This window comes from Odontesthes bonariensis, chromosome 4 (genome assembly GCF_027942865.1).
Source record: "Odontesthes bonariensis isolate fOdoBon6 chromosome 4, fOdoBon6.hap1, whole genome shotgun sequence".
NCBI lineage: Eukaryota > Metazoa > Chordata > Actinopteri > Atheriniformes > Atherinopsidae > Odontesthes > Odontesthes bonariensis.
The window spans coordinates 33,428,223-33,454,979 of NC_134509.1; the positions used below are offsets into that span (position 1 = coordinate 33,428,223).

The 26,757-nt window shown below is 41.5% G+C and overlaps 2 protein-coding genes across 3 annotated transcripts; both read right to left on the minus strand.

Moving 5' to 3' along the window:
• Nucleotides 1-3,726: 3,726 nt before the first annotated feature.
• Nucleotides 3,727-16,161, minus strand: gaa2 (alpha glucosidase 2). Its single transcript, XM_075464036.1, has 21 exons — nucleotides 16,013-16,161; nucleotides 15,386-15,491; nucleotides 14,658-15,233; nucleotides 14,260-14,405; nucleotides 13,078-13,243; nucleotides 12,796-12,892; nucleotides 12,114-12,233; nucleotides 11,681-11,799; nucleotides 11,152-11,283; nucleotides 10,956-11,066; nucleotides 10,001-10,114; nucleotides 9,795-9,879; nucleotides 9,575-9,692; nucleotides 9,340-9,473; nucleotides 8,585-8,736; nucleotides 8,192-8,340; nucleotides 7,930-8,071; nucleotides 7,723-7,821; nucleotides 6,447-6,611; nucleotides 5,977-6,123; nucleotides 3,727-5,162 (listed from the first exon to the last, which is right to left on the minus strand). The coding sequence occupies exons 2-21, from the start codon at nucleotides 15,473-15,475 to the stop codon at nucleotides 5,100-5,102; spliced, it is 2,925 nt and encodes a 974-aa protein (XP_075320151.1). The 5' UTR covers nucleotides 15,476-15,491; nucleotides 16,013-16,161; the 3' UTR covers nucleotides 3,727-5,099.
• Nucleotides 16,162-17,009: 848 nt separating this feature from the next.
• LOC142378998 (uncharacterized) lies at nucleotides 17,010-25,208 on the minus strand. Of its 2 annotated transcripts, XM_075464044.1 has the most exons (7): nucleotides 24,518-25,208; nucleotides 23,790-23,880; nucleotides 21,989-22,122; nucleotides 19,718-20,670; nucleotides 19,442-19,625; nucleotides 19,200-19,331; nucleotides 17,010-18,746 (listed from the first exon to the last, which is right to left on the minus strand). In XM_075464044.1, exons 3-7 carry the CDS (start codon nucleotides 22,104-22,106, stop codon nucleotides 18,055-18,057), a joined length of 2,079 nt encoding a protein of 692 aa, XP_075320159.1. In that variant the 5' UTR covers nucleotides 22,107-22,122; nucleotides 23,790-23,880; nucleotides 24,518-25,208; the 3' UTR covers nucleotides 17,010-18,054. The 2 variants fall into 2 exon arrangements, with proteins under 2 accessions (XP_075320159.1, XP_075320158.1); XM_075464043.1 differs by lacking the exon at nucleotides 23,790-23,880.
• Nucleotides 25,209-26,757: the final 1,549 nt, after the last annotated feature.

Below are 26,757 nucleotides of genomic sequence, written 5' to 3' on the forward strand. Positions count from 1 at the left end.
TGATACAGCCAAATTCTCAATAAAGCTGCTCTCAGTCACATAGTTTTCCATTTCTGTATGAAACTGTGAATAAAAATCAGCACATTATGACGAGCTTCCCTCTTGCGTTTGCTCATGAAGCATTTCCATACTGTCACTCTGCTCTAATAAAATCCTGATTCTTTATAACTGCAGTGTCTTAAACATATTTTTCACACAGTGCACAGCTTGTGGCATTCATCATATTTCAGTTAGTTAATGAATTGATTCCCCTCCCATGCATGTATACTGGGACAAAGGAGAAAGGAAAAAGTCTGAAACACCTTAGCACTGAAACAGTAAACATGTTGAATGCTTTCATTGTTTTGGCTGATTAGTGTATGTTTTCTTATCGCCTTTCAGTTTTTCAAAGGCATTACTTTGGGCTGTCACAAGCTTTCACATTGTTATGGCCACTGCGGTTTTGTTTTACTGTCGTGGCAGTTTCACATGTCACCACAAATGATGATCAAAGAATGCAAAGTCAAATAGAGCTGAACCATGAAGTGGAAAAACACGTACAGTGGCTCATTTAGCAGCTAAATTCCCCAAAAAAAAAAGAAGTTTAGACTTCAATGCAGTGTCACTACTGTTAAATGTCAAATGTTTAAACCGCAAAACGCCGCCCCTAAAAGTCAGCATGAATGAATACATAAAATACAAGTCCTGCAGCAGCAGTGAGGCGTTCGAGGATAGATTAGCACGCAAGACATAAATGTTAAAAGGTGTACTAGACCTCAAGGTTCCAATCAGAATAAGTTAGCGAGAGTATATGCCTCAGGTGGGGGTTTAATTTGCACAACTGAACAATGCAAAAGAGTAAAAAGCTCCAATGAACAAATTCTTTTTTTTTTTTAACCCAGTGTCCATTCAATATTTAAAAGAAACTCAAAATGAGAAAATAAAGTCACAAAACCCCTTTAAATAATAATGAATTTATTCATCATGGCTAATATTTTTTATTATTAAACATTGTGACAGGGATGTTTGTTACGTTTTATTCCACAGACACCATAGGTGCTGATTGTTTAAAAAAGAAAAGTATGTATTCATTGTTAAACTATTAGACTTCCAAACCTAAAGTTCAGTCTTTTAATTGGATAAAAAAAAAAAAATAATAATCTTTTGTCCAAAGGCTTGTCCCTTGGCAAGCAAAAGATATCTGGACAGTGTTTCTAATAACACGTGAACAATTAATTATGTGATTGGATAGATGTAATACTTGGGTTTAAATAGTGCTGGAATTATAAGGAAATGTCACTGCTCAAAACACAGTTCTCTCTGGAAAAGCAATTAGGAAAATATTAACCATAAATAATTTGCTCATTGGCCTTTTCCAGTCATACACTCACATGTGTTGCATCATCATAATCCTCTCTGAGGCGGGGTCAAACCTGTTAGGGCTATATTTAAACAAACTGAATGAACATCATCTGATTCACAGTCAGATGTTGTCTCCCTGCCAGTTACAAAGGATTTGGTTGGAAAACTTACTGACACCACTCAAACCATCAATGATAAATAAAAGCTTGGGACCAGTCTGCAAAACTGTTAGCAGGAGGTAACTTAAAACCAAAATCAGACTGTGATGAGGAGATGCGAGAGTTCTTTTATTCACAACTTGGACTAAAAAGAGGGATTATCAGAGCAAAAAGAAAGAAAACGCAAGAATGTTTAAGTGTTATGCTGACCTTTTAAGGGGGACCAAATTGTAATGCAGTGGTGTAATCCAAACATACTCACTGCAGTCATGTGGGTGTAACAACGAACAACCAGCAGGGAAAGCTCACAGTTTCAAATACTTTATTAAACCAGTTTCACATCAGCTCAATGACTTTTTCCTTAAGTGTCAACATGACATCCATCATAATAATCATAATATCTTTAGGATGACATTTGATACACACACACATACACACGCTAAATTAGAATGAAGGCCTTGGTAATCTCTACACCATCAGCGTGTTATCTCAAAGCATCATTTATCCACCTCCTCATTGAGCCGCTAAAGTTATATTCAACAGATTGTTCTTTTCCAAAAACAAAAGGCAAGCTATGAAAATGAAATGAAAATAAATCCATCCCAAAGGGAAAGTACAAAAGCAATCAACATAAGCAGTCACATCTACACTTTACGAGCATTAAACAGAGTGAGGATGTTTAATTTATCATTATCTACTAAAATCACAGACCTAAAGCCTGAAAAGATCCACAACTCAAAGACTGAAAAAGCAAAAAAAAAAAAAAAAACTCACAAAAGTGGCGAATTAACAAAAAGAAGGGGACAGGAATGTGGAGCCCACAGAGAGAAACACTAAAGAGTCGTAAAAACGGAGCATTGTGTGGTTTCTGTGGACAGTCCCATGCCACCAACTCTAATGTTAAAATGATGCCTTCAGCCAGAAAAGCCATAAACCGAACAATGAAGCCACTTTTTGCTTTTTTTTTATTTTCAATAATTCTCACAACTCTCTCACACAACAACCAGCTGTCAAAAATGATTAAATGCTGATTTACTTGAAAATTTAACTGAACATTTCATTCTACAGTGCGGAACAGAATGAAGCACGATGTGAAACCAGAAGAAAATACCCAACATAAATAAGCCTGAACTTTATCAGAAGGCTCAGGAGAGTCTGAACCACCTTTAGCTTTTGAAGAGTTGTTCCATAAATGCATGCTCGTGCACATAAAGCAAGCATATTCCCACACAATGTCTTGTACTTTGCTCCTCTCTCCACATGCCAGCCATACAAACAGCCCCCACACACACAAATACTTAATCCTCCCAAATCCAGACAGGAAATGCCCTCGTCAGTTGAGCAGAATGCTTTTGACAGACCCCCACTGCTCTCTTTCTCTCTGTGCTCTGTCCTCCCCCTCTGTTGGATGATGTATGTTCCCCTCTTCAACCTCCCATCTGGAAACAATTAGCCTGTGAACGTTCGCACACGGCCAATAAAAACACGTCTGTTGCAGGTCTAGATTATCAGTAGCGAAGGACAATTCAACCCCGCTATCAGAGGGAAACTACGAGAGATGTTGTTTGCTTCCACATTCTGGAGCCCGTGTGTGTGTGTGTGTGTTGAGGACAGAAATATTTGTTTGGAGTCATGACTCATGAGATCAAGAGAAAAGTCTGGCCTTGCATCCGTGCTTCTTGCAAACCTTGTTTTCTGGTTTGCTTCTATGGCAGGCAGCACACACCAGAGTCATTTAGCTTTTTTATAGAAACAAATAGATCTGTCCTCAGATGACGTGTGTATCTTAATGGCAGACATCCTGAAACTCCTCTATCTGCAAACTGCTGTGTATAAAGGAGGGGGAGACTGTGGGCAAAAAAAAAAAAAAAAAAAAAAAAAAAAACAGCCACATAGTTCTAGAGTTTTATAATATGTGCACACACACATATTTCAACATTAAGGGCTGCAAGAGTGCTTGTGGTAAAACAGAAAGGGTAAACAATAACTATGCAGCCTCTCAGTCCAGATCATTTCCTGACCTACGAGTTAATATTTAAATGTACTACTAATACTATTTCAGAGCCATTGTGGATTCAGAGCCTCCGTAGCGCTCTAAAAGCCCAGCAGAACGCACAAAACATGCATAAAATTGTGTGTCCCCACGAGGGAAATTAAAGTTATGTTTAAAGATAACAATAACAGCACTGAGGAACTTTGCCCTCTAGTGTCAGAAGGACTGCTATCATCATGATTAAAAATAGAATTTATTCAAACAAAATTTGTTGATCACACATGCCTAACAGTTACAAATTTAATTCAAATTAAAAACACAAAAAACAACAAACAATCTTGGCTTCAACTCACACTGAAATGTGCTCAGATCCTTTGTGTAAGCATTTACAAAGAAACTAGGAAACAATTTAGGGTAAACAAAAAAAAAAACAAAAAAAACAAAAAAAAAAAACAGACAACTGTTGCAACTCAGCAACACACAAGGCGTCTTTAGACGTTTAGATTAAAAGTGAATTGTGTGTTCACTTTACAAACATCTTTTTCTTCTGATATTTTTAGACATTTATCGCTGAGCTGATAACACCAACAACAAAAACTAATAAACTATCATTCAAATCCACACTCAGCATCAAGCTCACATTAAGGCTGCATGACTGTTTTATCCTTGTTCATGACAGTTCAATGGTCTTCAGTGATGAAAATGGGTTTTTGGTAGAAAGCTGAACACATGTTAATGGTAACCCAGATTTGCTATCAAACAAACAATCATAAGGCACCTCTGCCTACTGTTACCATACTGCAACATCCACAGTGCAAAAACAGTGTCCACAACTGGAGTGCATACTGTACAATACACTCCATCATGAACCATTTTGAAAATTGTCACATTTTCCGGACAGCAGACAATCCTCCTGCTCATTTATTGCACATCATCCTTCTATTGATGAGAAGTTTACATTTTTTTATTTATTTTTTTTTAAATGCATTTAAAAGCAAATCAAAGATAAAAGCCAAAGTTAAAAAGGCCAAGTCAAGCGAGTTCAGCCACCATTATGCAATTTCTACACATCATTGCAGTGTTTTAACTACTGTAGAGCGATCAGCGATGCATGTCCACAAGCCTCAAGAGTATATTTCAAAGATGCTTTTGTCTTTTTGAATCATGCGAAGCCTGTTTGGGATGACGTTTACATGAACAAACACTTGACCCAACTTACTCTCCAGTACCTTTGCCTTTACTTCTGTGTTGGCTCTGTACTCTAAGGGTAAAAAAAACAAAGACTAGCATCCACATCAGCAGCTGTAGCCTTTAAAGTGAGAGTCGTTGGGGTCGGATTTCCTTTGGAAACCTTGATCTCCAGTGTTTAACCCACTCAGCTCGCAGCAGAAACGTTCAGCCATAGAAAAAAGTAAAACAAACAAAAAAAAAAAAAAGGTGTAAAATAGCCCCGATGAGTCACGACTACCTGACATCATCTTGGAGATCAAATGTTCTGGAATACAGAGCCAAAACAATTTAAAAAAACATCACTACCCTAATACTGACGCTCTGCTTTCTTAGTCGGCAAAAATGTGCAACCACAAATAAACCCAATGACCAAATCATCACATCCAGCTGATGGTGAAGTTCTGATTGAGGTTGAGACCCAGATCTGCTACTGTCAACACCTGCAGAGAGAGAGGAAAACACCATTTAAAAAAAAACTATTTTTTAACCCAATTCAGGGTCGCAGGAATATTGTACATCAAAAGTTTTTTTGATGACTCAATAAAAACAACAGGGGGCACAGTATTTATATACATTTGTGGGTGAACGTAGCTTGTTATGTGGAGTGCCTTGAGGGGCCAACAAGACAAGAAAAGCACGACATAAATGCAGCTCATGAACTATACAGTGGTTCTTTCTCCAGCTCACTGTGAGCCAGAGCCCTGTCCTTTATCATTTATCCATTTCCAATTTTCTAAGCTTTTTCCCCTCTGTCTACATACAAGCTAACAGCTACCGCTAAAAAGCATCTTCCAGCCTTCTACGAGTACAAAAGCAACAACAGAGGGATGTGCTTCACTGGTTAATATTGGATTTTTAAGATGGGGGAGAAAAATTTGAAAGCTGCGGGAGTGACCCACTGTATTATTGTTGATTTTATTTCTCCAGCTATGGAGAACACCGCTGCAGAATGTTAGCACTTATCTGAAAGTCTGCACGCCTGTACAGCCCTTGGCCTTTGATGGGGGGGATAAAATGACTGTTTGTCTGTTTGGTAGCAAAGTTACATTTTGTAAAGTGCCGCTGTGTGAGTTGGTTGGCAGGTTGTTGGATATTTGTGCTGGAGTTAGGCGCTCCAACATCCTGCTGGTTGGTGCACAGTATAAATACTTGAGAGTTCAAGCCGACTGATTCTTATGCAAACCATTTTTCTCCTATCCACCCGTAGAGAGATACATGTACCATCACCCATGCTTACATGACTCCTAACCTCACCTGGTTGACTCTGTAGGTGAACGGTGCATGTTGGGAGTTCACAAGCACTTTGCTGGGCTTCTCCTTAACACCGTAGAAGGTGGCCGACTCCACAGTGATGAGTGAGCTCTCTTTGTTGCTGTTGAGCACCTGGGAGGTCATCACATTCTAGAAAATAAGACAAGAAACCTGATCAGCTACCAGAATATGTCACAAAATCCTGTTTATACATCCTCATTTCAACCTCAGTTTTACTGAGAGCACAGGAATGTTCCTCCTTAAGCAGATGAATCTGAAAACTGCCATTTCCCCGTAGAGACTCCTGAAGCTTCCAATGTGGGCACGTGGACAATTGCCACATTTTGACCTGCAATTTCACCCTCCATCTCCAAACACAGTTTAAACAAGTTCAGACACAGGAAGTGTTATCACAATCTCAATCTGAAAAAGTAGGCCAGGGCAGTGTTGGGGGGGAGACTGAGCATGAGTACCTGAGCGACGCCAAAGAGGATGTAGGTGTACTGCTTGGTCTCGTAGGTGTCAATGGTCTCTCCGTCATCCCAGAATAGATCTCCGGCGGCCGAGCCGTCGCCAGAAAGAGCCGAGACCAGATGAAGAGGCTGACCGCTGCTTATCCACAGCGTCAGGTTGGGTGCCTTGTAAGATATGGAGATAACATGATGAGAAATTTAAATGAAGACAGAATGAGTTTATACTCATTTATGTGTTAGGGAAGAGAGTGTGTGTGTGTGTGTGTGTGTGTGTGTGGGGGGGGGGGGGGGGTATGTTAAAACAGTATCTTACAAAGTACTTTTGATTTATCAATATTTCTTATAGATTTTTTTATCTTCACTGCAAGAGTGGTTGGTCTCTCTTTAAATCTGTGACCCAGAGGTAAAAGGCCTCCACCTTGTGTCTGAGGCAGAGAGGAGCTGCACAAGGGGCAGTATGTTTTGAACAAAAAGCAACAAAGATCTGGTAAAGACAGCTACACTTTATGGTGGGTGCTTTTCTGCGAAAAAGTTATGGTGGGTGCTTTTCTGCGAAAAAGGTGCCAGAGAGTTCTGCTATGAAGTGTAAAAGTTCCTGAAGCCATCTGGCGACAGCCAGCGTTCCTCCCCTGAAGGCCTCGGTATGCTTCTCCGTCGCTATTCGTCAATCCGACTCCGTGGTCACGAAGAGGCTGTTAAACCTTTCGAAGTTCTCTGTCGGGATGTCGGATACGCAAGGCAATTCGCTACGCTAGACGACCCTATCTCACGACGTCTATGGTGAAAGTCGTTGATTGGTTGTTCACCTTCCGGCTCCGCTCCACTCCTCACAGTGAACGATGGCGACCGAGAGAGAAAGACTGTTGTTGGAGTTGGAGCTTATTGATGTTGAAATGCAAATAATTTTGACCAAATGTTGACCGGCACACAGTAAACTGGCGGTGTTGTTGTTCTGAGAGGAAGGAGCTAAACCGGAAAAGTGATTCCGGAAATGATGTTGTTAGCCGACCAATCACAACCCTTGCGGTCTTCGCGAGTCTCTGTCGTCTCGACGGATAGATAGGAATTTAGGCCGACGCACGCAAGGGACGGAGAGCGTCTCAGGGAGGGTCTCCGACGAGACGACCATAAGACAGGCTTGACTTGTCTGACTGTCTTGGTCTGATGTGTTTGCAATTATCAGGGAGGGGCTGATGTAACGCGAGAGAGAGAGAGCAGCAGGGGGCTGTATGTTAAGGAAAAACAACAATGTAAACTCAGCTGAGACCCCATTTACCTGCGTTGGTATAACCGACCCCTCACGCAAATGCAGGTTAATCTTATCCAGTGGTGCGTGGAGTTGAAGCTCTTCACCTTTGCTGCGCACAGAGTCACCCTGGAGAGAAAAGAAATATGCAAAGGTGTGTAAAGTACCACGTTCAAGCCGTTTTGTTTCCCTTTCTTTAAATTTCATTTATTCATTCCATCTTTTTATGAGTCTTACCGTGTAGTAGTCATACCACAGACCCTCTGGGAAGTAACCATCCACATAGTCGACTCCAGGATCCAACACAGGTGTCACTAATAAACTCCTTCCCCAAAGGAACTGTTTGTCAATCCCATAGGTTTTTACATCTTTGGGGAACCTAGCGGTCACACAAAGGATACAAATAGTTCAATCAAGATCCTCCCACCCAAGCCAAAATATCAAACAAAAAGAATTGTTTGCAGGCATACAAAATAATGAATAAGAATGTTGTTCTTACTCAAACATTAACGGTCGTGCAACCGTGTGTCCGTGTACATGTGCATGATGAAAGAGTGTGTACAGGAAAGGGAAGAGTGAGTAGCGCAGCAGCAGAGCCTGTTTCATGGCTGTACAGGCCAGTGGGCTGAAAGCCGTCGGATCCTGAGGCTGTTAAAAACATTTCAACAACAGTTCAATAATAGAAAAGTCCATTCAAAATTCATTCATCTGAACAATATGCAGAGGTATAGAATTGGGTTGGTAGACAATGACATCATTCTCGATGATTGTATCAAAGAAAATAATACCTGAAATATAAAATGTCTCCTTTTCTCAAACCAGAAATGATTTGCAGATCATATCTGCATGCTGTGGTACACAACGCCATTTCACTTCAGTAAGTCACTCTTACCTTCATGTCAATGGCATTGTGGTTTCGTGTGAAGGGATAGAAAGCTCCTAGCTGGGTCCAGCGGACACACAGTTCCTCCTGTGGTTCCTCACTGAAGCCACAGATATCTGCTCCCACCAGCGGGATACCCAGAAGGTTAAAAGTCAAGATACCTGGGGGAAAGAAGAAGAGAGAAAATTAGAGATACAAAACAAATGTCAAACTACTGACAGACAGCAACACAAACTGTCTTGTAACATGTTCCAACCAGAACTGTGTTGCTGCACAGGCTTTCTGTGGCTGAAAGGATGGTGACAAAGTAAATGACTATCTGGTGAAGTGACGTCTAAAGAAAAAACAATTGAACAACAATTCATCTCATTCAGTTTTTGAAGTGTTGTAGATATATTAAATGGGAAAAAAAAAAACTTTTCTCATGGCCCTTTATCCGATAAGCTTTTAATTTGGGTTGTCCATCAGGATTCACTGCTGATTCACCAAACTGAGCGCTGACAGCCGTCTACTGCGGGTAAGACACCGACTACTCTTAAAAACACAACCCCACTTCAAAAACGATTAACTAGCCATTTAAAATGTCAAAAAATATATACACACACACACACACATATATATATATATATATAAAAAAAAGATAAATAAAATCACGTGTTACTGGTTATTCTCAATACAAAGCAGTAGTAAACTTTAAACAAGTAGCTTTACCACATAAATGTGTGAATGTTTAAAATGCGTGACGGCTCTGATGAACTTCTGACCTGCAATAGAAGTGTAAAGGTCTCTCCACTGGCTCCTGTTGTCTCCCAGCCAGTGACCAGAGTACAACCCCTGACTGGGGAAGGTGGAGCGAGAGATCACAAAAGGTCTCTTCGCCACGATCCGCTTCAGAGCGCTGGACAGAAAACATGGAAGAAGAGAAAACAGAGGATTTAGAGAAAAAAACAAAAACAGTGTTTGTTCCCTGTAGCTTCTCCATGTATTAAAAGTCCCCACCTTGCAGAGGCTTTAGCTTCCATAAGCCCATAGAGACTATGCATATTATAATGCGTGGACTGTTTCTGCTGGGCAGTTGCACACACAGTTTTGGCTCTAAGTAAACCTCCCAGCACACCTGAAGGAAAAGAGCGAGTTTTACAATCATATGTATTGTCTGTCTGTTTATGCAGACTTTTTTTTGTGCTCTGCGTGACTCGTTGAGATAACCGTGTCAAACCTGGAGTGTATGGTGGACTTTCAAGACTATTTGACGGGCAGCCATTGGTTGATCCATCCAAGAAGTTAGAAGGCTCATTCATGTCCTATAATAAAAAAAAAAAATTAAAAAAAAATGGAAACAATGAAAGGGAGAGGATGTCATTAAATTCCTTCAACTCAAGACTCACTGATTGTTAGGGCAATGTCTCCCATTCCCTTACTTACAATCCATAATCCATCAAACGGCACCTTCTCGTGGAACCTCTGCAGGTTGTCGTACCACCATTCATGTGTCACCTCATCAGAGAAGTCAGGATATGCTGTGAGACCAGGCCACACCTAAAAGAAGGGTTGGAGAGTTTTTTCTTAAAACAAAAAGCAATATATTTTTATGTGCCCAGCAACTGAACCAGCGTATCCAAAGACAAGGCATTACAACTTATATGGCATTTCTTATCTGACCGTGTTGAATGTTGCTGGAAACGGTAAAGAAAGACTCTTTCCTTAGGAGCACGTTAGAAATTTATCAAACTCCAATCATGTCTGCCACAAAGATACTTTGACATAATTTCATTCAGCAAGAAAGTATCCCACTGCATCTAAGGTTTAAAAAGAAACATCCTTAAAAACACACATGCGTCACTGGTTTAAGCCCCATCTTTAAAAAGTGCAGTTTTTCAGCTTTATTTATTTATTTTTTTATGGAAACAAGTGCTTGAGAAGTTACGGATTAATTCAATGTATTTTTAGAGACATAAAAAATTAAGAAGAAGAAAAGTAGCCAGAACAGCGCTTCCTCCTACCAACCAATGTGGGATTTTACATGGCACTGAGAACACAGTGTACAGATGTATACTCTGTACTTTACAAAAGATGAAGAAACTTGGCTTAACAGATACAACTGTGTGATGCTCATTTTAGACAGGAGGATTGTGTATTTTATGGAGTTGATAGTTAATAAAACAGGTGTTGTTTTCGGGGCTTTTTAATACTCGGGTCTGTCATGGGTTTGTGAATTTACATTTATGATGTATAAATGGATTTGTTATTGTCAAACTCATCCTAGTGTTGCTGCTCTTCTTCTCATCCTCATATTATGTCATTGCAGACCTGGCTGCAATAACCCCCCATCCCCACACAAAACTCTGATACCTCAGTTGTATTGTAACTTCTGCCTCACCTTCCCAATAAGAGTTTTCCCTTCAGCGTCTTTAATAAAAACTCCTTTCTTAAGTCCCTCATCGAAGGGCAAGTACGAGCCTTCAGGCTGTGTGCTGCTGATACCCGGGTCCTGCAAGTGAGGGGGAAAAAAAATGTTTAAACACACAACAAAACAGACGCAAAACACATGAAACCATGTTCAGATTGCGATGTACCAGGATCATGACATAGCTCTGGTTATGAGCATGCAGGTCCCTGACGAGGTCAGGCAGCGTGTCAAACTTTGTTGGGTCAAAAGTGAAATCCATGAAACGATCCATGTAGTCAATGTCATTCCACTGGACATCCTGCAATCAAACAGACACACAATCTTAACAAGGAGAGGCCAATGCAAAGGCTGAGCACCCAAAACTTAGTTTAAAAGAACAAAGAAGGTAATAAAAGAAAATAAAGCCTTAAATTCGAGCAACAAATAGTTCATCCGAATGTTGGACAGAACAGCTAGAACTTTTCCACTCGATGAAACAATAAGCCAAAAAAGCAATGGGACTTCCTGAGGGAGGAAGTGCAAATCTATAAATCAGTTACCAAAAGAAGAAAAATGGAACGTGCCAGAATAAGCTTGTTTGAGGTTCTCTCTCCCTGCAAGTCATCACTATTTTCTAGATCATATTCTTATTTTTAACTCTTGAACAAATAAAAAGAACAAAACAAATATTGACACGCATAAAAGAAAAAAAATACCTGCGGTATCCCATAATTCCTCATGCTCTTGACAACATCCCATGTAGAATTACTGGTGTCGTAGCCCCAGCGACAGAGATGGTATCCCAAAGCCCAGTAGATGGGCATTGCTGGGTATCCTGGGAAAAAAAAACAAAAAAAAAAAAAAAAACAGCTGGATGAAGAAAGAAGTGCAGCAACACACGTCTTCGCATGAAGAGTAAAGAGCCTAGGCTGGCAGAAGGAGTATTTCACTGCTTGCATCAGTTCCTCTGAATCAAAGTATCATGCCAGATTACAGAAGTTGTTTAAAGAGGTTCTTCAACAGCTTAGTGTCAGATTATCCAACATAGATACCTCACATTGAGTTGTATGAGTTATTTTACAGCATTATAAATCATGCAGCTACAGCGCAGTACTCAACATGTTCACATCTCAGCACACTCTTACTGACCTATAACTTGCACATACTGTTCAATCACTGAGCCAGGATCAGGACCGAGGAAAACATAAAAATCCAGGATTCCACCAATAGTACGCCAGGTGAGAGCTGGGCCAGGTTGGAGGACCACATCTGATAAAATAGTGGAGGGAAAACAGTGTAGACATTAAGGTCAGCAACCTGACACAAAGGCCATTAAGTGTAGAGCGCAAAGGCGAGACCAAAAAATTCTGCAAGTATATAATAAGTACAAAATGTACACATATATGTTAAATAAGCAGGCAATAATTCCTGGAAATGAACTGCATCATGACAGCTGCTTTTAAAGTGCAGAATTAAACTCATGAAATAAAATTTTTTAATTTGGTTTGGTTTATCAATGCTCAGCAACTTGATCATATGAATGCACCATGACACGCACAGTGCACGAACTTTGTCCTTAAACAACACAGGGAAGTTGATGTGGACTCACGCTGCTCATTTTAATCACAGGAAAGTCCAACTGGGACTTCTGCTTTTTGATAATGTCTCAACTTTAACAGCTATAATCATCAGAGCTGTTGCGAAATACTGACAAAACAAACATCACCTTTTATATTCAGCTGCTGACGTTGATTGGTTCCACCAGTTGTACGCGTATTACAGCACGTAGATTAACTTTAAATGATAGCGTCGGAATGATAAGCAGACTAACCCATTGCATTGCTGTTCAGTAGGAAGAAACCATGTGCATTCCCTCCCTCCTCCATCACCAGGTAAAATGGATGGGCCCCATACAGATTGGTCTGTTCCTGCATTGCAGAAAAAAAAAAAAACATATCAATACCTTTCCTTTTACCAAATCATCTGCACAAGAATAAAGCTATCCACACAAGCCAGTTAGAGTGTCACATGAGTGTCGCATGAGCCAGCAGAGACAACTGTGCTTTATATTAACTGCCTGCATTGTGCGCAGAATAAAGACAACTATGATTACCGTAGGGGGAACATCTCTGGCCCACATGGTGAGTGTGTTCCAGTGGACATCGTGCAGAAAGGTGGAGCGGTGCTCACCCAAGCCGAAAATGTACTGAGTGGGTAGAGACGTGGAAAACTGAAGGAACTGATTCGCATAGAAGAGAGGAGCCACAGTGGTGTTCAAGCTAAAATACCCAAGGAGAATTACGTTAGTAAGAACATAAAGGTTGATTTTACAAATAAACAAAACTTAGAGACTTTCTAGTACTAAAATATTTAATCGATCCATGATGGTGTCCTTTCCCGTCAGCTTAATCCAAGCTCAGACTACAATAATTCAGATTTTTTTGTATCCCAGAGAAAAAACAAATTGACCACACAAACCTATTCATCTGTATGATGCAAATAGGCAGTCTGCTGTTTCTTGTGAGGAGATTTATCTGTCTTAAGCCGGAGTTACAGTTGACGTGTCGCTAACGGCGGTGGCGGACCTGACGTCAAAATGACGTTTCAGGCATGGCGCTTGCCTTGAAAAGACGGCGCAACGCGTTGTCGTGCACCAGTCGATTTTTGTAACTTGGCTGCGCCGAGAACGACGAACCGGATGGACCAATTTGAGACTAGGCTCAGTCAGGAGGTGCGTTTGTACAGCACCTGTACGAAACTGCAGTGAAACAGCACACGGAGTACGTAAACTCCCAAAACTGGTGGACAGAGATTGGCAGAACTTTGGGGAAAGAGGGAGAGTTCTGTAAGAATGTGTGGAAGAAGCTACGGGACAGTTACGTGAAGGCAAAGAAGAGGGCAGAGACTCTGTTGATGCCGGGGGCTTCAGACCTTCACCTTTTTTAACTGAATTAAAAAATTAAAATGATCCGAATACTGCAGCAGTATAATTAATGACAGTATTCCTGCTCTTGACAGTGGCATTGTTTTCTTCTCCACTTTCGTGGTTGTAGAGTAGTTAGCGGTAACCTTGACGTAGCAGCGCCACCTCTGTGACGGAGAAAATTGCAACTACTGGCGCATCGACTTGCGCCACTATATATAGCCGGCACGAAATCGTGACGTCATCAACACCGCTCGCGCTAGCAGACAACCATGCTAGAGCCTTTCAATAGGCCGACTGATTCCGATTTGAGAATTTTGGAAGTCTGAGCCTGGAGTCATTAATCAAATGGTTTTTATGCAGCTCCCTCACATCACTGCTCCTGTAGATCTTCTCTTCACAGTGAGACCAAATGGCTGCTTTGAAAGCTCTACGATGTACTCAGGATTTTCTGCCTTCTTGGTGGCGGTGGGGACAGAGATCGGAACCTCAAACCGTGAAGTTGAAGGATCAGTTATCTATATTGAAAAAAAAAAAAAACAGAACAAAGAATTGACATCAGCATGCTGTAGACGTGTCACCAGACCTGCAAAGTTCACAACAGAAGCTTTGTCCATTTCATTCAATCAAAAGAATGAAAAGTGTAGTTTCTAACACTGCAACAGTTTTGTCTTTCTTACTAATCAAATTAGGTCAAATAATCAGTCTATGTCTCAAATATAATGATCAAACAAACAAAAAACAAAAACTGGATGCTCGCATCTACTCACCCTGACACGCAGTCGCGTATCTGTCTCGTGTCGGGTCTCCACCTCTACAGTGAGGATGTCTTCAGGGTAGTAAGTCTTCACCTCCTTCACAAGTGTACCCTTCTGCCCCAGCAAAGTGTCATTTAGTGTCATCAGTGAGTAGGAAGGGAAATCTAGCGGATAGAAACACCAGGGGATGCCATTCTTCCCTGATGGTCTGGCAGCTGAGGTAGAGGCATTTGATGCAGGGATAAAGCAGCAGTTCCTGGCCTCACACAGCTCTCGGGTCACAACAACCCCTCTTTCAGGGTAACAATCAAACCTCCATGCTTCTGGGATTACACTGCAAACCTCATATCGGGAAGCAAATGCAGTGTCATTTACATCTGTCTGTTCTCTGGAGCCTACTGTTTGTCCCGAGGCTGGTGGCGGTGGTCTATGTGGCTGTTGGCTGGAGGGACCGTGCAGCCAGAACAAGGAGCCTAGTAGCCAGCCTCCACAGATAAGCAGCAGTAGGCAGCCAATTACCAGGAGAGCTGTTGTGATTGAGCACGACGGCCTACGTGGGAGCAAAGAAGCCGCCTCTGGCTCCAACACCTTGGAACACGACAAAGAAATTGAAAGAAGGATCACACCCAAGATACTGTAAAAAAAAATAACATGACCTGATCTTTAAAAGGTCAGACGGGTTTCAGCGGTTACAGATTGTCACAGGCAGAGACAGCAGCAGTCAATAGATGTAAACTCACTGGGACCTCTTGAACAGGACGAGGCTCTTCTGACAAAACTGCACTGGAAAACTGAACGTCTTCAGGGTTCAGTCTCTTGTAGGACACCATTGTGATATATGCACGCCTTTCAGAGTGATAAGACAGCAGAGCACAAGTTGAACCAAGTGTATTTCTGACTGCAATGAATGCGCTTCATCCTTAACACGTTGATCTTTTATACTACAGTCAATTACATTTACAACCTTTTGGATTTCAACAACAAAATATCGAGAACATGGGGCACATTGTATGATTTTAATACACACAGTTTTGAGGTATCGCCGTAGTGATAAGGGTTGTTATGTTCAAAACAAGACATGTTGTTGCTAACTTCAGTTAGCCTAAACAAGTTGTTGATGTCACAGCACTGAAATGCGAAATTTTTTCATTGAATTATTCCAGTTTTAAAGACTGACTGACTGACTGGACAACGACAATAAGCCAACCGTAGACTAACAAACCTGTACGTCAATGTAGCAAACATTGTACATTAGCATTAGCCAACTTTAACAGCAAAGTAATTTAATCCAAAGTTCTTGACATGTCTTTGATTTAGCTAACAGGAGCTAGCGTTCACCAACAAGAGCGTTACTGTCAGCAACTTACCTGAGTGTTCTTTGAGCTTTACAGAGACAAAAATGCTGCACACAAAGCGATTTGTCCTTTAAATAAACACTACGTTGGCGGAGCCTTTTCAACCACAGATAAGCTCTTTAAGGAGGCCTGCGCGTTCTGCTGTCTGCACGTTGCGAGTCTGTTTATCAGCATGTCGCATTCAGTACCCCTCGAAATTTCTAAAACTTCCGCTTTAAGAACTATCTGACGGCCTGTATTCGGATTGTTATTGTCCACAAACTGATATGCGCTTTCATTTGCCTTTCTCAATAACCTAATGCTTTGTGACTAATTTATGATCATCAAGAGGCTTTGTTTTTAAAAGTGAACAAGTCAAGAGCGTGCTTCCTTTATACAGTTCATGTATGACACGCAAGGCATCCGCTAACAGAAGTCTGATTTTTATTTGACACGCAAAGCACCTTGAGTGGAAACATTGAAGAAACAGCGCTTTGTAAGTTGGTGCTGAGGATTTAAGGGATCCAGACAGGAATTTGTGGGACAGTCCCTATATTTTTACAACTGCCGTTCAACTCATTGCAAACCATCTTACTTGGATTTTGGCTGCTGCAATGACTCTTCCTCTTGGTTGACACCCTGGAGGTGTGGTGGTTCACTGTCCTGATGAAAATATTCGTGATCTTTCCACTCCTTTTTGACAAAAAGATTATTCAAAATGTTTCATTTAAACTTTATTCAACATATTTTGGTGTCAGTGGTTTGTGTTCCTTATCCACATTGTAAAAAGTATTTGTTTCCACTAAACAGTTGGCCAAGCATGTCCAGTCAAGTGACTGATTATCTTAATCAGCACTGCTCACTGATCTACAGTATATAATAGGGAGTGTAGGGAATTATTCACTGAGTCTGGTCCTTTATTTTATTTTATTTTCTTTAGCACAAGATTCTTGTGTTTATATTGAATTGAATATATTCAAATGAGCCAGAAATTTGGTCAAAGAATAAATCTCCTATAATCACAAGCTAATCATTTAATATGTAGTTTTTATTGTTCAGTTTAACACATCCCATACATTAGACAAAGCAGTATTTACCATCTACATGGCTTTAAATTATTTCCTTCTTGTGTCACAGCATTAATACGATTCATTCTAATCACAAGGGTTCCTTGGCCTCTTAGAGCTGTCAAAACCACGTGAATCTAAACAAAACAGATATGGTTGTTACACAACTGCTGCACAAAACAGATCAGACCAGATTCCCACTCCGACATCAATTGCTTTGGCGACGCATTAGAATCTGAATTCCAGCCTCACCTGCTTTTTAACTGCTCAACCCATTCAGACTTAATTCAGTGTTTATGTGCTTATACATTCAAGACACACAGATTACTATTTTTTAATACGACTAAATATATGATATCATTGACAATTAAACCTAAATGTTTACCCATTTCTGGTGGTTTCAAGTCACATTTTTAGTTTCCTCTGAGGCAGAGAATTATAAGGTTTTAACGGACAGTTTTTAGAAAAACCTCAGGTTTAAGGGAACTTTTTAGAACAAAGCCTTAGGTCTGAATGGGTCAAAGGCCAACTTGACGCTTAAAGTACACAATTCTTTTGATGACAAATACCGCATAGACAAAGTGAAATCACAGACCTTAGAAAGAGTTATTTGTACTACTATAATACTCTAAATGTGAGTGCAAGAGTGGAACATACGTCTGTCCAGTTATGGGAATGATAACTCTGAGTCAATATGACCTCTACTATTCATGTTCCCAGTGATTAGTAAAGATCTTCTGAAACTTGGGATGGAAGAAATATGAATTTGATCATTTTGAGTACTTTGGCAGGCATTATCTGACATGTTTTCTGTTCATTAACTTGTCTGCACTTTCCTGGGACTTAAATATATCAGCTTGAGTGTTTTTCATGTGAACGACCACATACGAGTTTAATAGTTATATATTCACAGAAGTAGGTCCTTACTTTCACCGTGTCAGGTTAATTTTTTACCGACTTTAGTCTTGCAGTAATACCAACAATACAAATCTGCGAATCATAAATACATTAGTCGTTTTTCTCTGTGATGCACATATTAATCGGAGAGTTGTCGTCACTCAGGGAGAAATCGTCGTTCTGCAGAGTGACTAAAGATTCCGTCTCAGTCTGTTGGTGCTTCCGTCTGTGGAGCCTCAGGCTTTGTGAGCGGCTGAACCCTCTCCCACAGATGTCACAGCCATATGGCCTCTCGCCGGTGTGGAGCCTGAAGTGATTCTTGAGGCTTGAAGCACGCGTGAAACTTTTTTCACATTCGGGACAGTCAAACTTCTCCCCAAAGTGAATTTTCTCATGTTCCCTCAAGCGTCCGGACTGGTTAAAGCTCCGATCGCACACTGAGCAGTGGTAGGGCCGCTCCCCTGTGTGTGTGAGCCGGTGTCTGTTCATGGCGCCCGAGTGGGCGAAGCTCTTGCCACAATCCGGACAGGAGAATGGCTTTTCGCCTGTGTGGACCTTATAGTGACCTTTGAGCTGACCTTTCTGGGTGAACTGTTTTCCACACAGAGTGCACTGGTATGGTTTCTCTCCCGAGTGAATTCGCATGTGAATTTGAAGCGCTGACATCTTGTGACAGTCTCTTCCACAGAGCCCACAGCAATAGGAGCTCTTTGTCGGGATCTTATTACACTTTTTTTGCGCTGGCGATGCTGGAAAACTGTCTTTTTCGCCGCCTGTGATGTGATCAGCATCCTCTCTTGACACTGTGGACGGGAAGAGTTGAAAGATGCAACTTAGTGGCAATAAAGACAAAATCAACAAACCTGCTGCTTGCAGTGGTAAAAACAGGTAGGTATCAGATCCGGCGATCCGCCTTGTACTTAAATTGTAAAAGGGATTTTACATTTAGCTATTATGAAATGCTGAATCTGTCAAAGAAGACCCAGAACCCTTGATGAGCTAGAATCCTATATCATACAAGAATGAGACGACATTCCTCTCCCTAAGATGCAGCAGCTGGTCCTCCTTTCGATGTGAGTGAAAGAAGACTTTTAATGCACTATAAATAATAAAATATATTACAATGGTTGAAGGTACATGACCTTCCAGGCCACCACAAGTATAATGTACTTCTGTGGGGAACACTGCAGTAGCACAATCAACATCTTCAGTGTAATAAATGAACATGAGCATCTGCTGTCGGCTGGTTTTCTTACTGTTGACGGGTTCCTCTTCCTCCTCCTTTACTGTAATCCTTATTTCTGTGTTGCTTTCCTGGTGATAATCTTCATCTTCCTCTGGCGTGGTGCTGTCCTCACCACCGGAAGCCACGTCCGGAGTTTCTTCTTCTGAGAAAAGCACACCAGTACACACATGTTAAACATCATCACTGAAGGTACAGACGGCGTTGCATTAAGTGCAGAGTAAGACGGAAACCTTAAGTGTCATGCTAAAGTACCACATAATGGTTCCTCTTCTTCCTCCTCTTTTACTATTACATTCATATGAGGAGTGGAAACGCTCTGCTCCGGCTGGTCTGCGGGTTCTCTCGGGTTGATTTCAGGTTGAGCTGCTTTGACACAGTTAAGGCCCTCTGAGGACAGGGGCTCAGCAGCACCTGGCAGACTCTGGCTGTCAGGCACCTACAAATAAGAGCGTCATAAGAACAAATTGAGGCAACACAGCAGATAAGAGAAACGGATTTTACTTTGACACTGCTGTGTATTATCACTACCTTACAGGTGACGTTGCTGGCCGGGTCTCGCTGGGACGACTCATGCACTGAAGCTTGAACTTCCCCTGAGATGACAACAGTAACAGGGTCGCTCTTGCTCTGTGTACATGACCGCTTGTGGTTTCTTAGAGTTCCTGCTAGTGAGAAGTGCCTCCCGCATTCTGTGCAGCTGTACGGCTTTTCTCCGGTGTGAATCCTGGTGTGCCTCCGAAGCTCCCCTGGTGCAACAAAAGATTTGTCACACTGCGCGCAGCTGTATGGCTTCTCTCCAGTGTGAGTCCGCATGTGAGTAGTGAGGGTCCACTGCTGTGCGAATGTCTTGCCACAGTCGGAGCAGTGGTAAGGCGTGATGCCCGTGTGCAGACGCTCGTGTCTGACAAGTGTACCTGACAGGGCAAAGCGCTTGTCGCAGAACGAGCACTGGAAGGGCCTCTCTCCAGTGTGAGTCCGTTGATGGTCCCTCAGCTCGGCTGCTGAGTTGCAGCTCTTGTCACAGTCCGAACAAGGAAACTTCTTCCTCGTAAAGCCCGCAACGACCTCAGAGTGCATGGCCTCTAAATGCGTTTTCAGGTGCCAGTGACGAGAGAAGCTCTTCAGACAGATGGAGCAGTGGTAGGGCCTCTCCCCGGTGTGTGTCCGCCGGTGCAGCCGGAGCTCGCCCTGACTGGCAAATCTCTTCTCACAGAAAGTGCACGGGAACGGCTTTTCCCCAGTGTGGACCCTTTCGTGGATCATGAGAAGCCCCTTTTCTGGAAATCTCTTTTCGCACATGGAGCAAGGGAAGGGCCTCTCTCCCGAGTGGGTACGTAAGTGGCGCTGAAGTTTAGAGGCGTAAGGGAAGTCTTTCCCACACACTGAGCAACTGTGAAGGGACGTTGGTTTCTCATTCTCACTTTGATTAAACTTCTTTGAGAGGGCCTCTACAGGTACAGAGCCAGAGGTAGCATTCACACCTGTTCAAACACAAAGAAGAGCACTTAATTCTGCATGTCAAAAAGAGCTGAGGACGTATTCAATTTTTTTAAATCTGGTCATTTTAACGCTGCAGCTCAAGTCGTAGAGGGGTCGTCAGCCATTTAGAAGGTCAGTGATTTGACCTCTGGCTTCCCCGGATCACTTGTCAAAGTGTCCCTGGCACATTGCCTCTGATGGATCCACTGTTGTGTCAGTGTTTGAATGGGTGAATGTGGGATGTAGTGTAAAAAGCTACATATCAGTACAGTCCATTAACCATTTATAGTCCAATGGATTTACAGGGATGTTAATACAGTCCCATTCAGGACGAATATTTGGCTTAATGACAAGTCAAGAGCATAATTTAGATTCTACACATTTTTTCCAGATAAGTGACACTCAGTCCAACATAAACATTTGAATCTTTTTGTTTACTTAGTATCTATTTAACATCTGTTCAGTTAAATTTACCGCTTGCTACTCAATATTGCTTATTATTGTTGCTTGTTTCGTTCTGAAACTATCTGAGTGTAGATAGGATAAAGATGGGACTGAACAAGACAGGGGCACACTGAAAATTTTCCCAACATATCATCTTTGCTTCTAGTACAAAAAAATGTCAAAACGACTAAATAACATTTGTACTGCACACACTTATCTTTATCCTCCTGAATTTAGGTATCTGGACTGGTGACAAACAGAGGGAGGACTCTGGATAGCTAAAAAAACGAGCTCACTGTCAGACATGATGCATACACATATTTTACATCCATGCATTCGCACATTAATCAGATACAGAATAGTGTGCTAGACAGGTAACACCCCGAGTGTGCTGTAGATCCGTGTGCTGATTTTGTTATTTTACAAAAGAAATGCTTATCTCATCTGACATCTAAAGTACCGCTTGCATGCCAAATCTAACCGTCTTTTTGCAAAGAATGAGTTTAATAATTGGAAATACTCAAACCAGGCCTCTGAAGAAGGAGTTGTGCTAGATGGTGAATTAAATGATGCGTGAGAAATTTAAAAGACAGACTGGTTTTTCACCTCGTTACATCCAGCATTACGGCAGTTAAAGGAGCAGGCTGCTCTATTTAGTCATTATGAACGCGGGTACAACGTTTTACATTTAGGCTCAGAATTCATTACTAAACATACTTGTAAAAAAAACACAAACTCCAGTATGATGTACGACAAACACAGCAAAACAGCATGCAAAGTTCAGCATCATCTTGTACGACATTTCGTTGTTGACCGCCACAAACAACAAAGTCATTCTGTCAAACACTGAAAGGCTTTAGTTTTCCAGACACTCACTGAGATCTGAGAAATCCACTTCTTCACCATCTGAGTTGATTAAGCCCCCTATTTCTTGCTGACCTTCATCAGCGTGGATGACAGCGGGTGCGAAGTTGTCTGGGTTTTCAGAGCCCATCTCTTAAATATACAACCTAGTGAAAGGTGGACAAGTATGTTTCAGTAAAAACACACTAATGTAACAGTATACAACAAAGTATTATATTATTGTGAAATTCTAGAGTGGTAAAAAGATTTTTTTCTTTTAAAAAAGTCATGCAAAAGTTTGGACACCTTAAGCAGTTTAAGCTTTCCCATGACTTGACTTTAATTTGTTTTCTCATATCGCTGCAAACTGATGCAAATGTCAACGCTTTCGGAGTACTGGCTTCTTCAGACCTCGTCCCAACGATTCACATCAACTCTAAGCAGCCGCTTAGCTCCCTGAAAATAATCGTTGCCTTAGCACAACGGTGTTTAGTCACATCACGGTCAATTTGCCCCTTTACTTTCTTCTTGTATTGAAACTGTTAAATACGGGAATATAACTTTGAAGCTTGCATGTAATATTAAACTTTAACTCTTCATAAAAATCTGCTTTTTATGGCACTATTAATGGGACGAATGCCAAACTGTTGAGAAGTCGAAGAAGCACACATCTATACCAAAGCAAGCTACTGATCAGGCCAATGATAAGCCTGGACTGCTGACTGATAAGACAGGCAGTGGGAAATTAGAAAGCAGCTACTTATGTGTTTAATTCAGAATCCTGTTGCTGAGCTACGGTCTAAGCTGGTTGTTAGCACACCATGGCCAGCAACTGACTGGATGGGAATAAAAAGTCAGCTGATGTTTGCATGACTGTGGACAAGCCGGCGCCTTGTGAACTTGATGCACTATAAATTTAGGGGTAGATCATTTGAACACAGAGGTGAGAATACTGGCTGACTTTTCAGTCCCTGGTAGTGGCCTGCAAGCCTCAGCATGCTGATAGTAGCTGTGCCAACAGTTGCCCTCTCATTTCCAGAAACTTGGCTATCAGTTCCCAGTGCTAGCTTGTCATTGGCCAGATCTGAGCTGGTTTCAGCAATAGTTTACAATGGCCCAGTTTCTCAGTGGTAGCAAAACACTGTTGTTGCTGTGTATTCGGACAACAAGTGCATCAAAGCCCCAACACCAACATAACATAAACTCAGATTAACAAAGCTTCCTTTAAAGTAGTGCAGTAATAAATGGCTTCCTGACAAGGGTTAGCCAAATGCATGAAACTGTTCACACCCATATCCACCCACTGCCTCGGACCAGTGGTTTACATATTTAAAACAAGTTATGTGTTGTGCTCTCTCTCTAAATTTCTGACAGGAGCTTCACTCCGTTTAACCATTTCATTTGAGATTTCAATTAAATTTCAAGAAAAAGGTTCTTTACAAAACTGCACATCTCCAGAGAAAGATTGATCACAGGAACTTCTAACGACCCAAATCCTGCCTCTGCAAGCAAGAAGCATCAAAGTAACAGACAGCATTTGCAATATTCATGTTTATTATGATACATCTTGACATGCAACTTATTTGCCACAATACAAATTGGCCAGACATACGGCTGACGTAAGGCTGTATACTCTGATAAACATGATTCCACATGTTATAGACATAGAGCAGGGCACACATGCACACAGGTCTATATTTCACATCATCCCCTGTATTATATTCAGGGTCGTAGTAATAAATATTCAAAGCTTATTCATTATTAATTCCATCCTGGTTCTGCTTTCAATTTCAAATACCAACACTGGATTGCATCAAGAGATATATTTATTCACCTGTAACAATCAGCTACACCTCAGTGCTTCCACCCTGGAGGACATCCAGTGGCCATGATGCTGTGCTGAGGGGCAGTGATCAAGGCTGAATCTTGAAAGCATACAGAAAGTTCTCCTTACAGCTGAGTGGTAACTGTGATTACCTTATGAAATTAAGGCACGACGACTAACTATGCTTTCCAAGTGCTTTCAGAGTGAAGCACTCAGGTAAACCAACATGTTTATGAGCTGAATAGCCCTGTTGGCTCAGCAGCATTAGCTGGGAGGGACTCATTTTGCTGCATCCTTTTAAGTCTCGTATTGATTGTACTTTGACTCAGCAGACCACTTGAAACCCTTGTCAGACTAAATTGCTTTCCAAATCATGACACCACGAGCAAATGTTTTCTACAGACTCGTTTTATGACCTCTGGATGAGATGTTTGAGTCGTGACGCAGCGGCGGTGACCACCGATCTGACCATACCTCCACCTCTGGGAGGACCGTTGATAGCCAGCTAGCCATTGATATGGCGTTTATTAGCTATGGTGATTTTTTTAATTAGCTACCAAACATCCCCACTGCTACGGGGTATATGCAACAACTTTAGATAACAGTTCTGAGAGCTTCATCACCAGGGCCACGGTGAAAATTGTAATTTTCCTGCAAAATTTGTGTCAGTCCTTAACAACACTCGCTAACTCGGCTAGCTAACGCTTAACAACAGACAATAGACATGTTGGACCAACCTCTGCATAGATTTTTCCCTCGGGTAAAAGTCGCTCGACTGAAGTTTATTGAAACGACGTGGCGGTAGCTTTACATCTCTATAAGGCTCATGCTTACTGTGCTGAAACAGTGCATCAAAAATAACTACAAACAAATTAATGAGTTATGTGAGATCAACGTCTAGGCAGGATGACAACCTTTCCAGCTTGAGCTGCTAGCTAGCCGAGTTTCAGCAGTCGGAACTTCCGGTTGGCTTTTAAGTAACAATAAAAGCCCCCTTAACACAACTTTATGTCAAGTTTTGCGCAGCTATTTGAGACGTTGTCTACTAACACAAAAAGTTCAAGGTGTTCTCACGGTCTCCAGGTCTTTAATCCAGTTGATCATCCATGGGATGTGCTGGACAAACAGACTTAAATGACCTGCTACTGAAGCCTTGTTGACAGATACCACAACTTGCCCTCAAAGGTCTTGTGAATACTACAATTGCTGTTTTGGGGGGAAAGGAGGACCTACTCGATATTAATTGGAGGGTCATGATGTTTTTAGCTTATCTTTGTAAGCACTTAACAGTGCTTTGGAAAGGACTGATCACCTGCTATGTGAGGACCATGGGTGAAGTGGCTCCAGCTGTTGAACAGTTGTTTGTGATTTTTAAACAAGTGGCATACCATTTGGACATGAAAGTGTGGTTTCTTGATTAAAAAAAATGAATTAATTAAATAATCCAGAAAAGATACAATGTGTGCCCTTTGCATGACTCAAGCTGTTGTCAGGTGGTGTCGTGTTATGCTCTGGGAAAGAGAACAAACTTGACCAAGAACAAACACACTTTTAACATCAGCATCTTTCTGTAGTTTTTATGTAGAAGCCTCGCTCCACTGTCTGTTTCCTTGAATGACTTGCTGCTATCAGTTGTGTGTTTTGCCTTTAAGTGATATTTTAGACTGGAACTACTACGGTGAGAAGACAATTCAACTTGGCAGTGTTTACAGATGACTTTGGTTCTGTCGGCTCCGCCGTCTGGAAGAACTTTAAAATGAAAATGGGCGAGTAAAAGTTCCGTACCCATCTCCATGTTTGGTGGATCCGCCGATTACTTTCTTTTCCGTTTCCACAGCAGACAGCAACAGACTTTTACAAAATAAAAGCCTGTGAGCAACAGACTTTTACAAAATATATTAAATAATAAAACCTGCGCTAATGCACGATAAAACAACCCGTTGTCAGGTGGTGTCGTGTTATGCTCTGGGAAAGAGAACAAACTTGACCAATGACCTTAAAGTAAAATCCCAACAGCTGAAAAATAATTGCCTAAGAGCAATCCCAGCAAATTATGTCCCCTACAAAAAAAATAAGTTGGACGTCAGTCTGCTGTTGAGTCCTCTGCTGCGGTCTGTGGTGCGCAGCCAACTTTTCAAAAAACTCTTCACTCATCAGTTTATCAGTTTCAACTCAGCTCATAGGACCGCAATATGAAATAGTAAGCGAGTTAAAAGTTGAATGAAAAGCTTAAGACCACACCATTAGAGGTGAAGCTAATGAGCCAACTCGGACAGTGAAGACTGTGGAGACAAAGAGGAGTACAAGTCCTCCTCTTAACCTGGTCCCTCATTTAATCCAGTCATGATGGGTCAAGGTAGACTCTTGTTATTTACTATCTTTACAGTAGAGAGAGAGAGGAAGAAAAACAATCCATTTTGTCCAGAGAATCTTTCCTTGACTGCCAACATCTTGTTTAGAGATTTGTGGTCATCCACCACTGAAACTTATCCTAATACGAACACCGAACCAAGTTTTGACCTTGAAAGATTCCTCTAAACATGTGAGGCCCACCCTCTTGGAGCCACCATTCAAGCTGTTGGAACCCACCCAAGTGTGGTGGACTCTCAGAAAGAAAGCAGACACTCCCGCACGCTCACACGCACACCAAATCAACACAACATGAATAATTACTACACTTTTGTCCCTTTTTCATATTGCAATAAAACCAATAAAATCTGATCAAAATAATGAGTGAAATAAAATTAAATCAACGTGTGTCAGGCTCTCACTTTAATATCTACAATCTGCTTTCATTTCACCGCCTGTCTGCTTCTCTGATTTCCATCTCCAAACATGGATCGGAGACTCCATTCTTCTTTCAAGTTTATTTTTGAAAAATCGAAATAACTCAACTATCAAAGAGACATGTAAGCTTAACATTTACTGTGCGTCTCAACTGCTGCACTCCGAGTGTGTGGCTTTCCTCTCCCGCTCA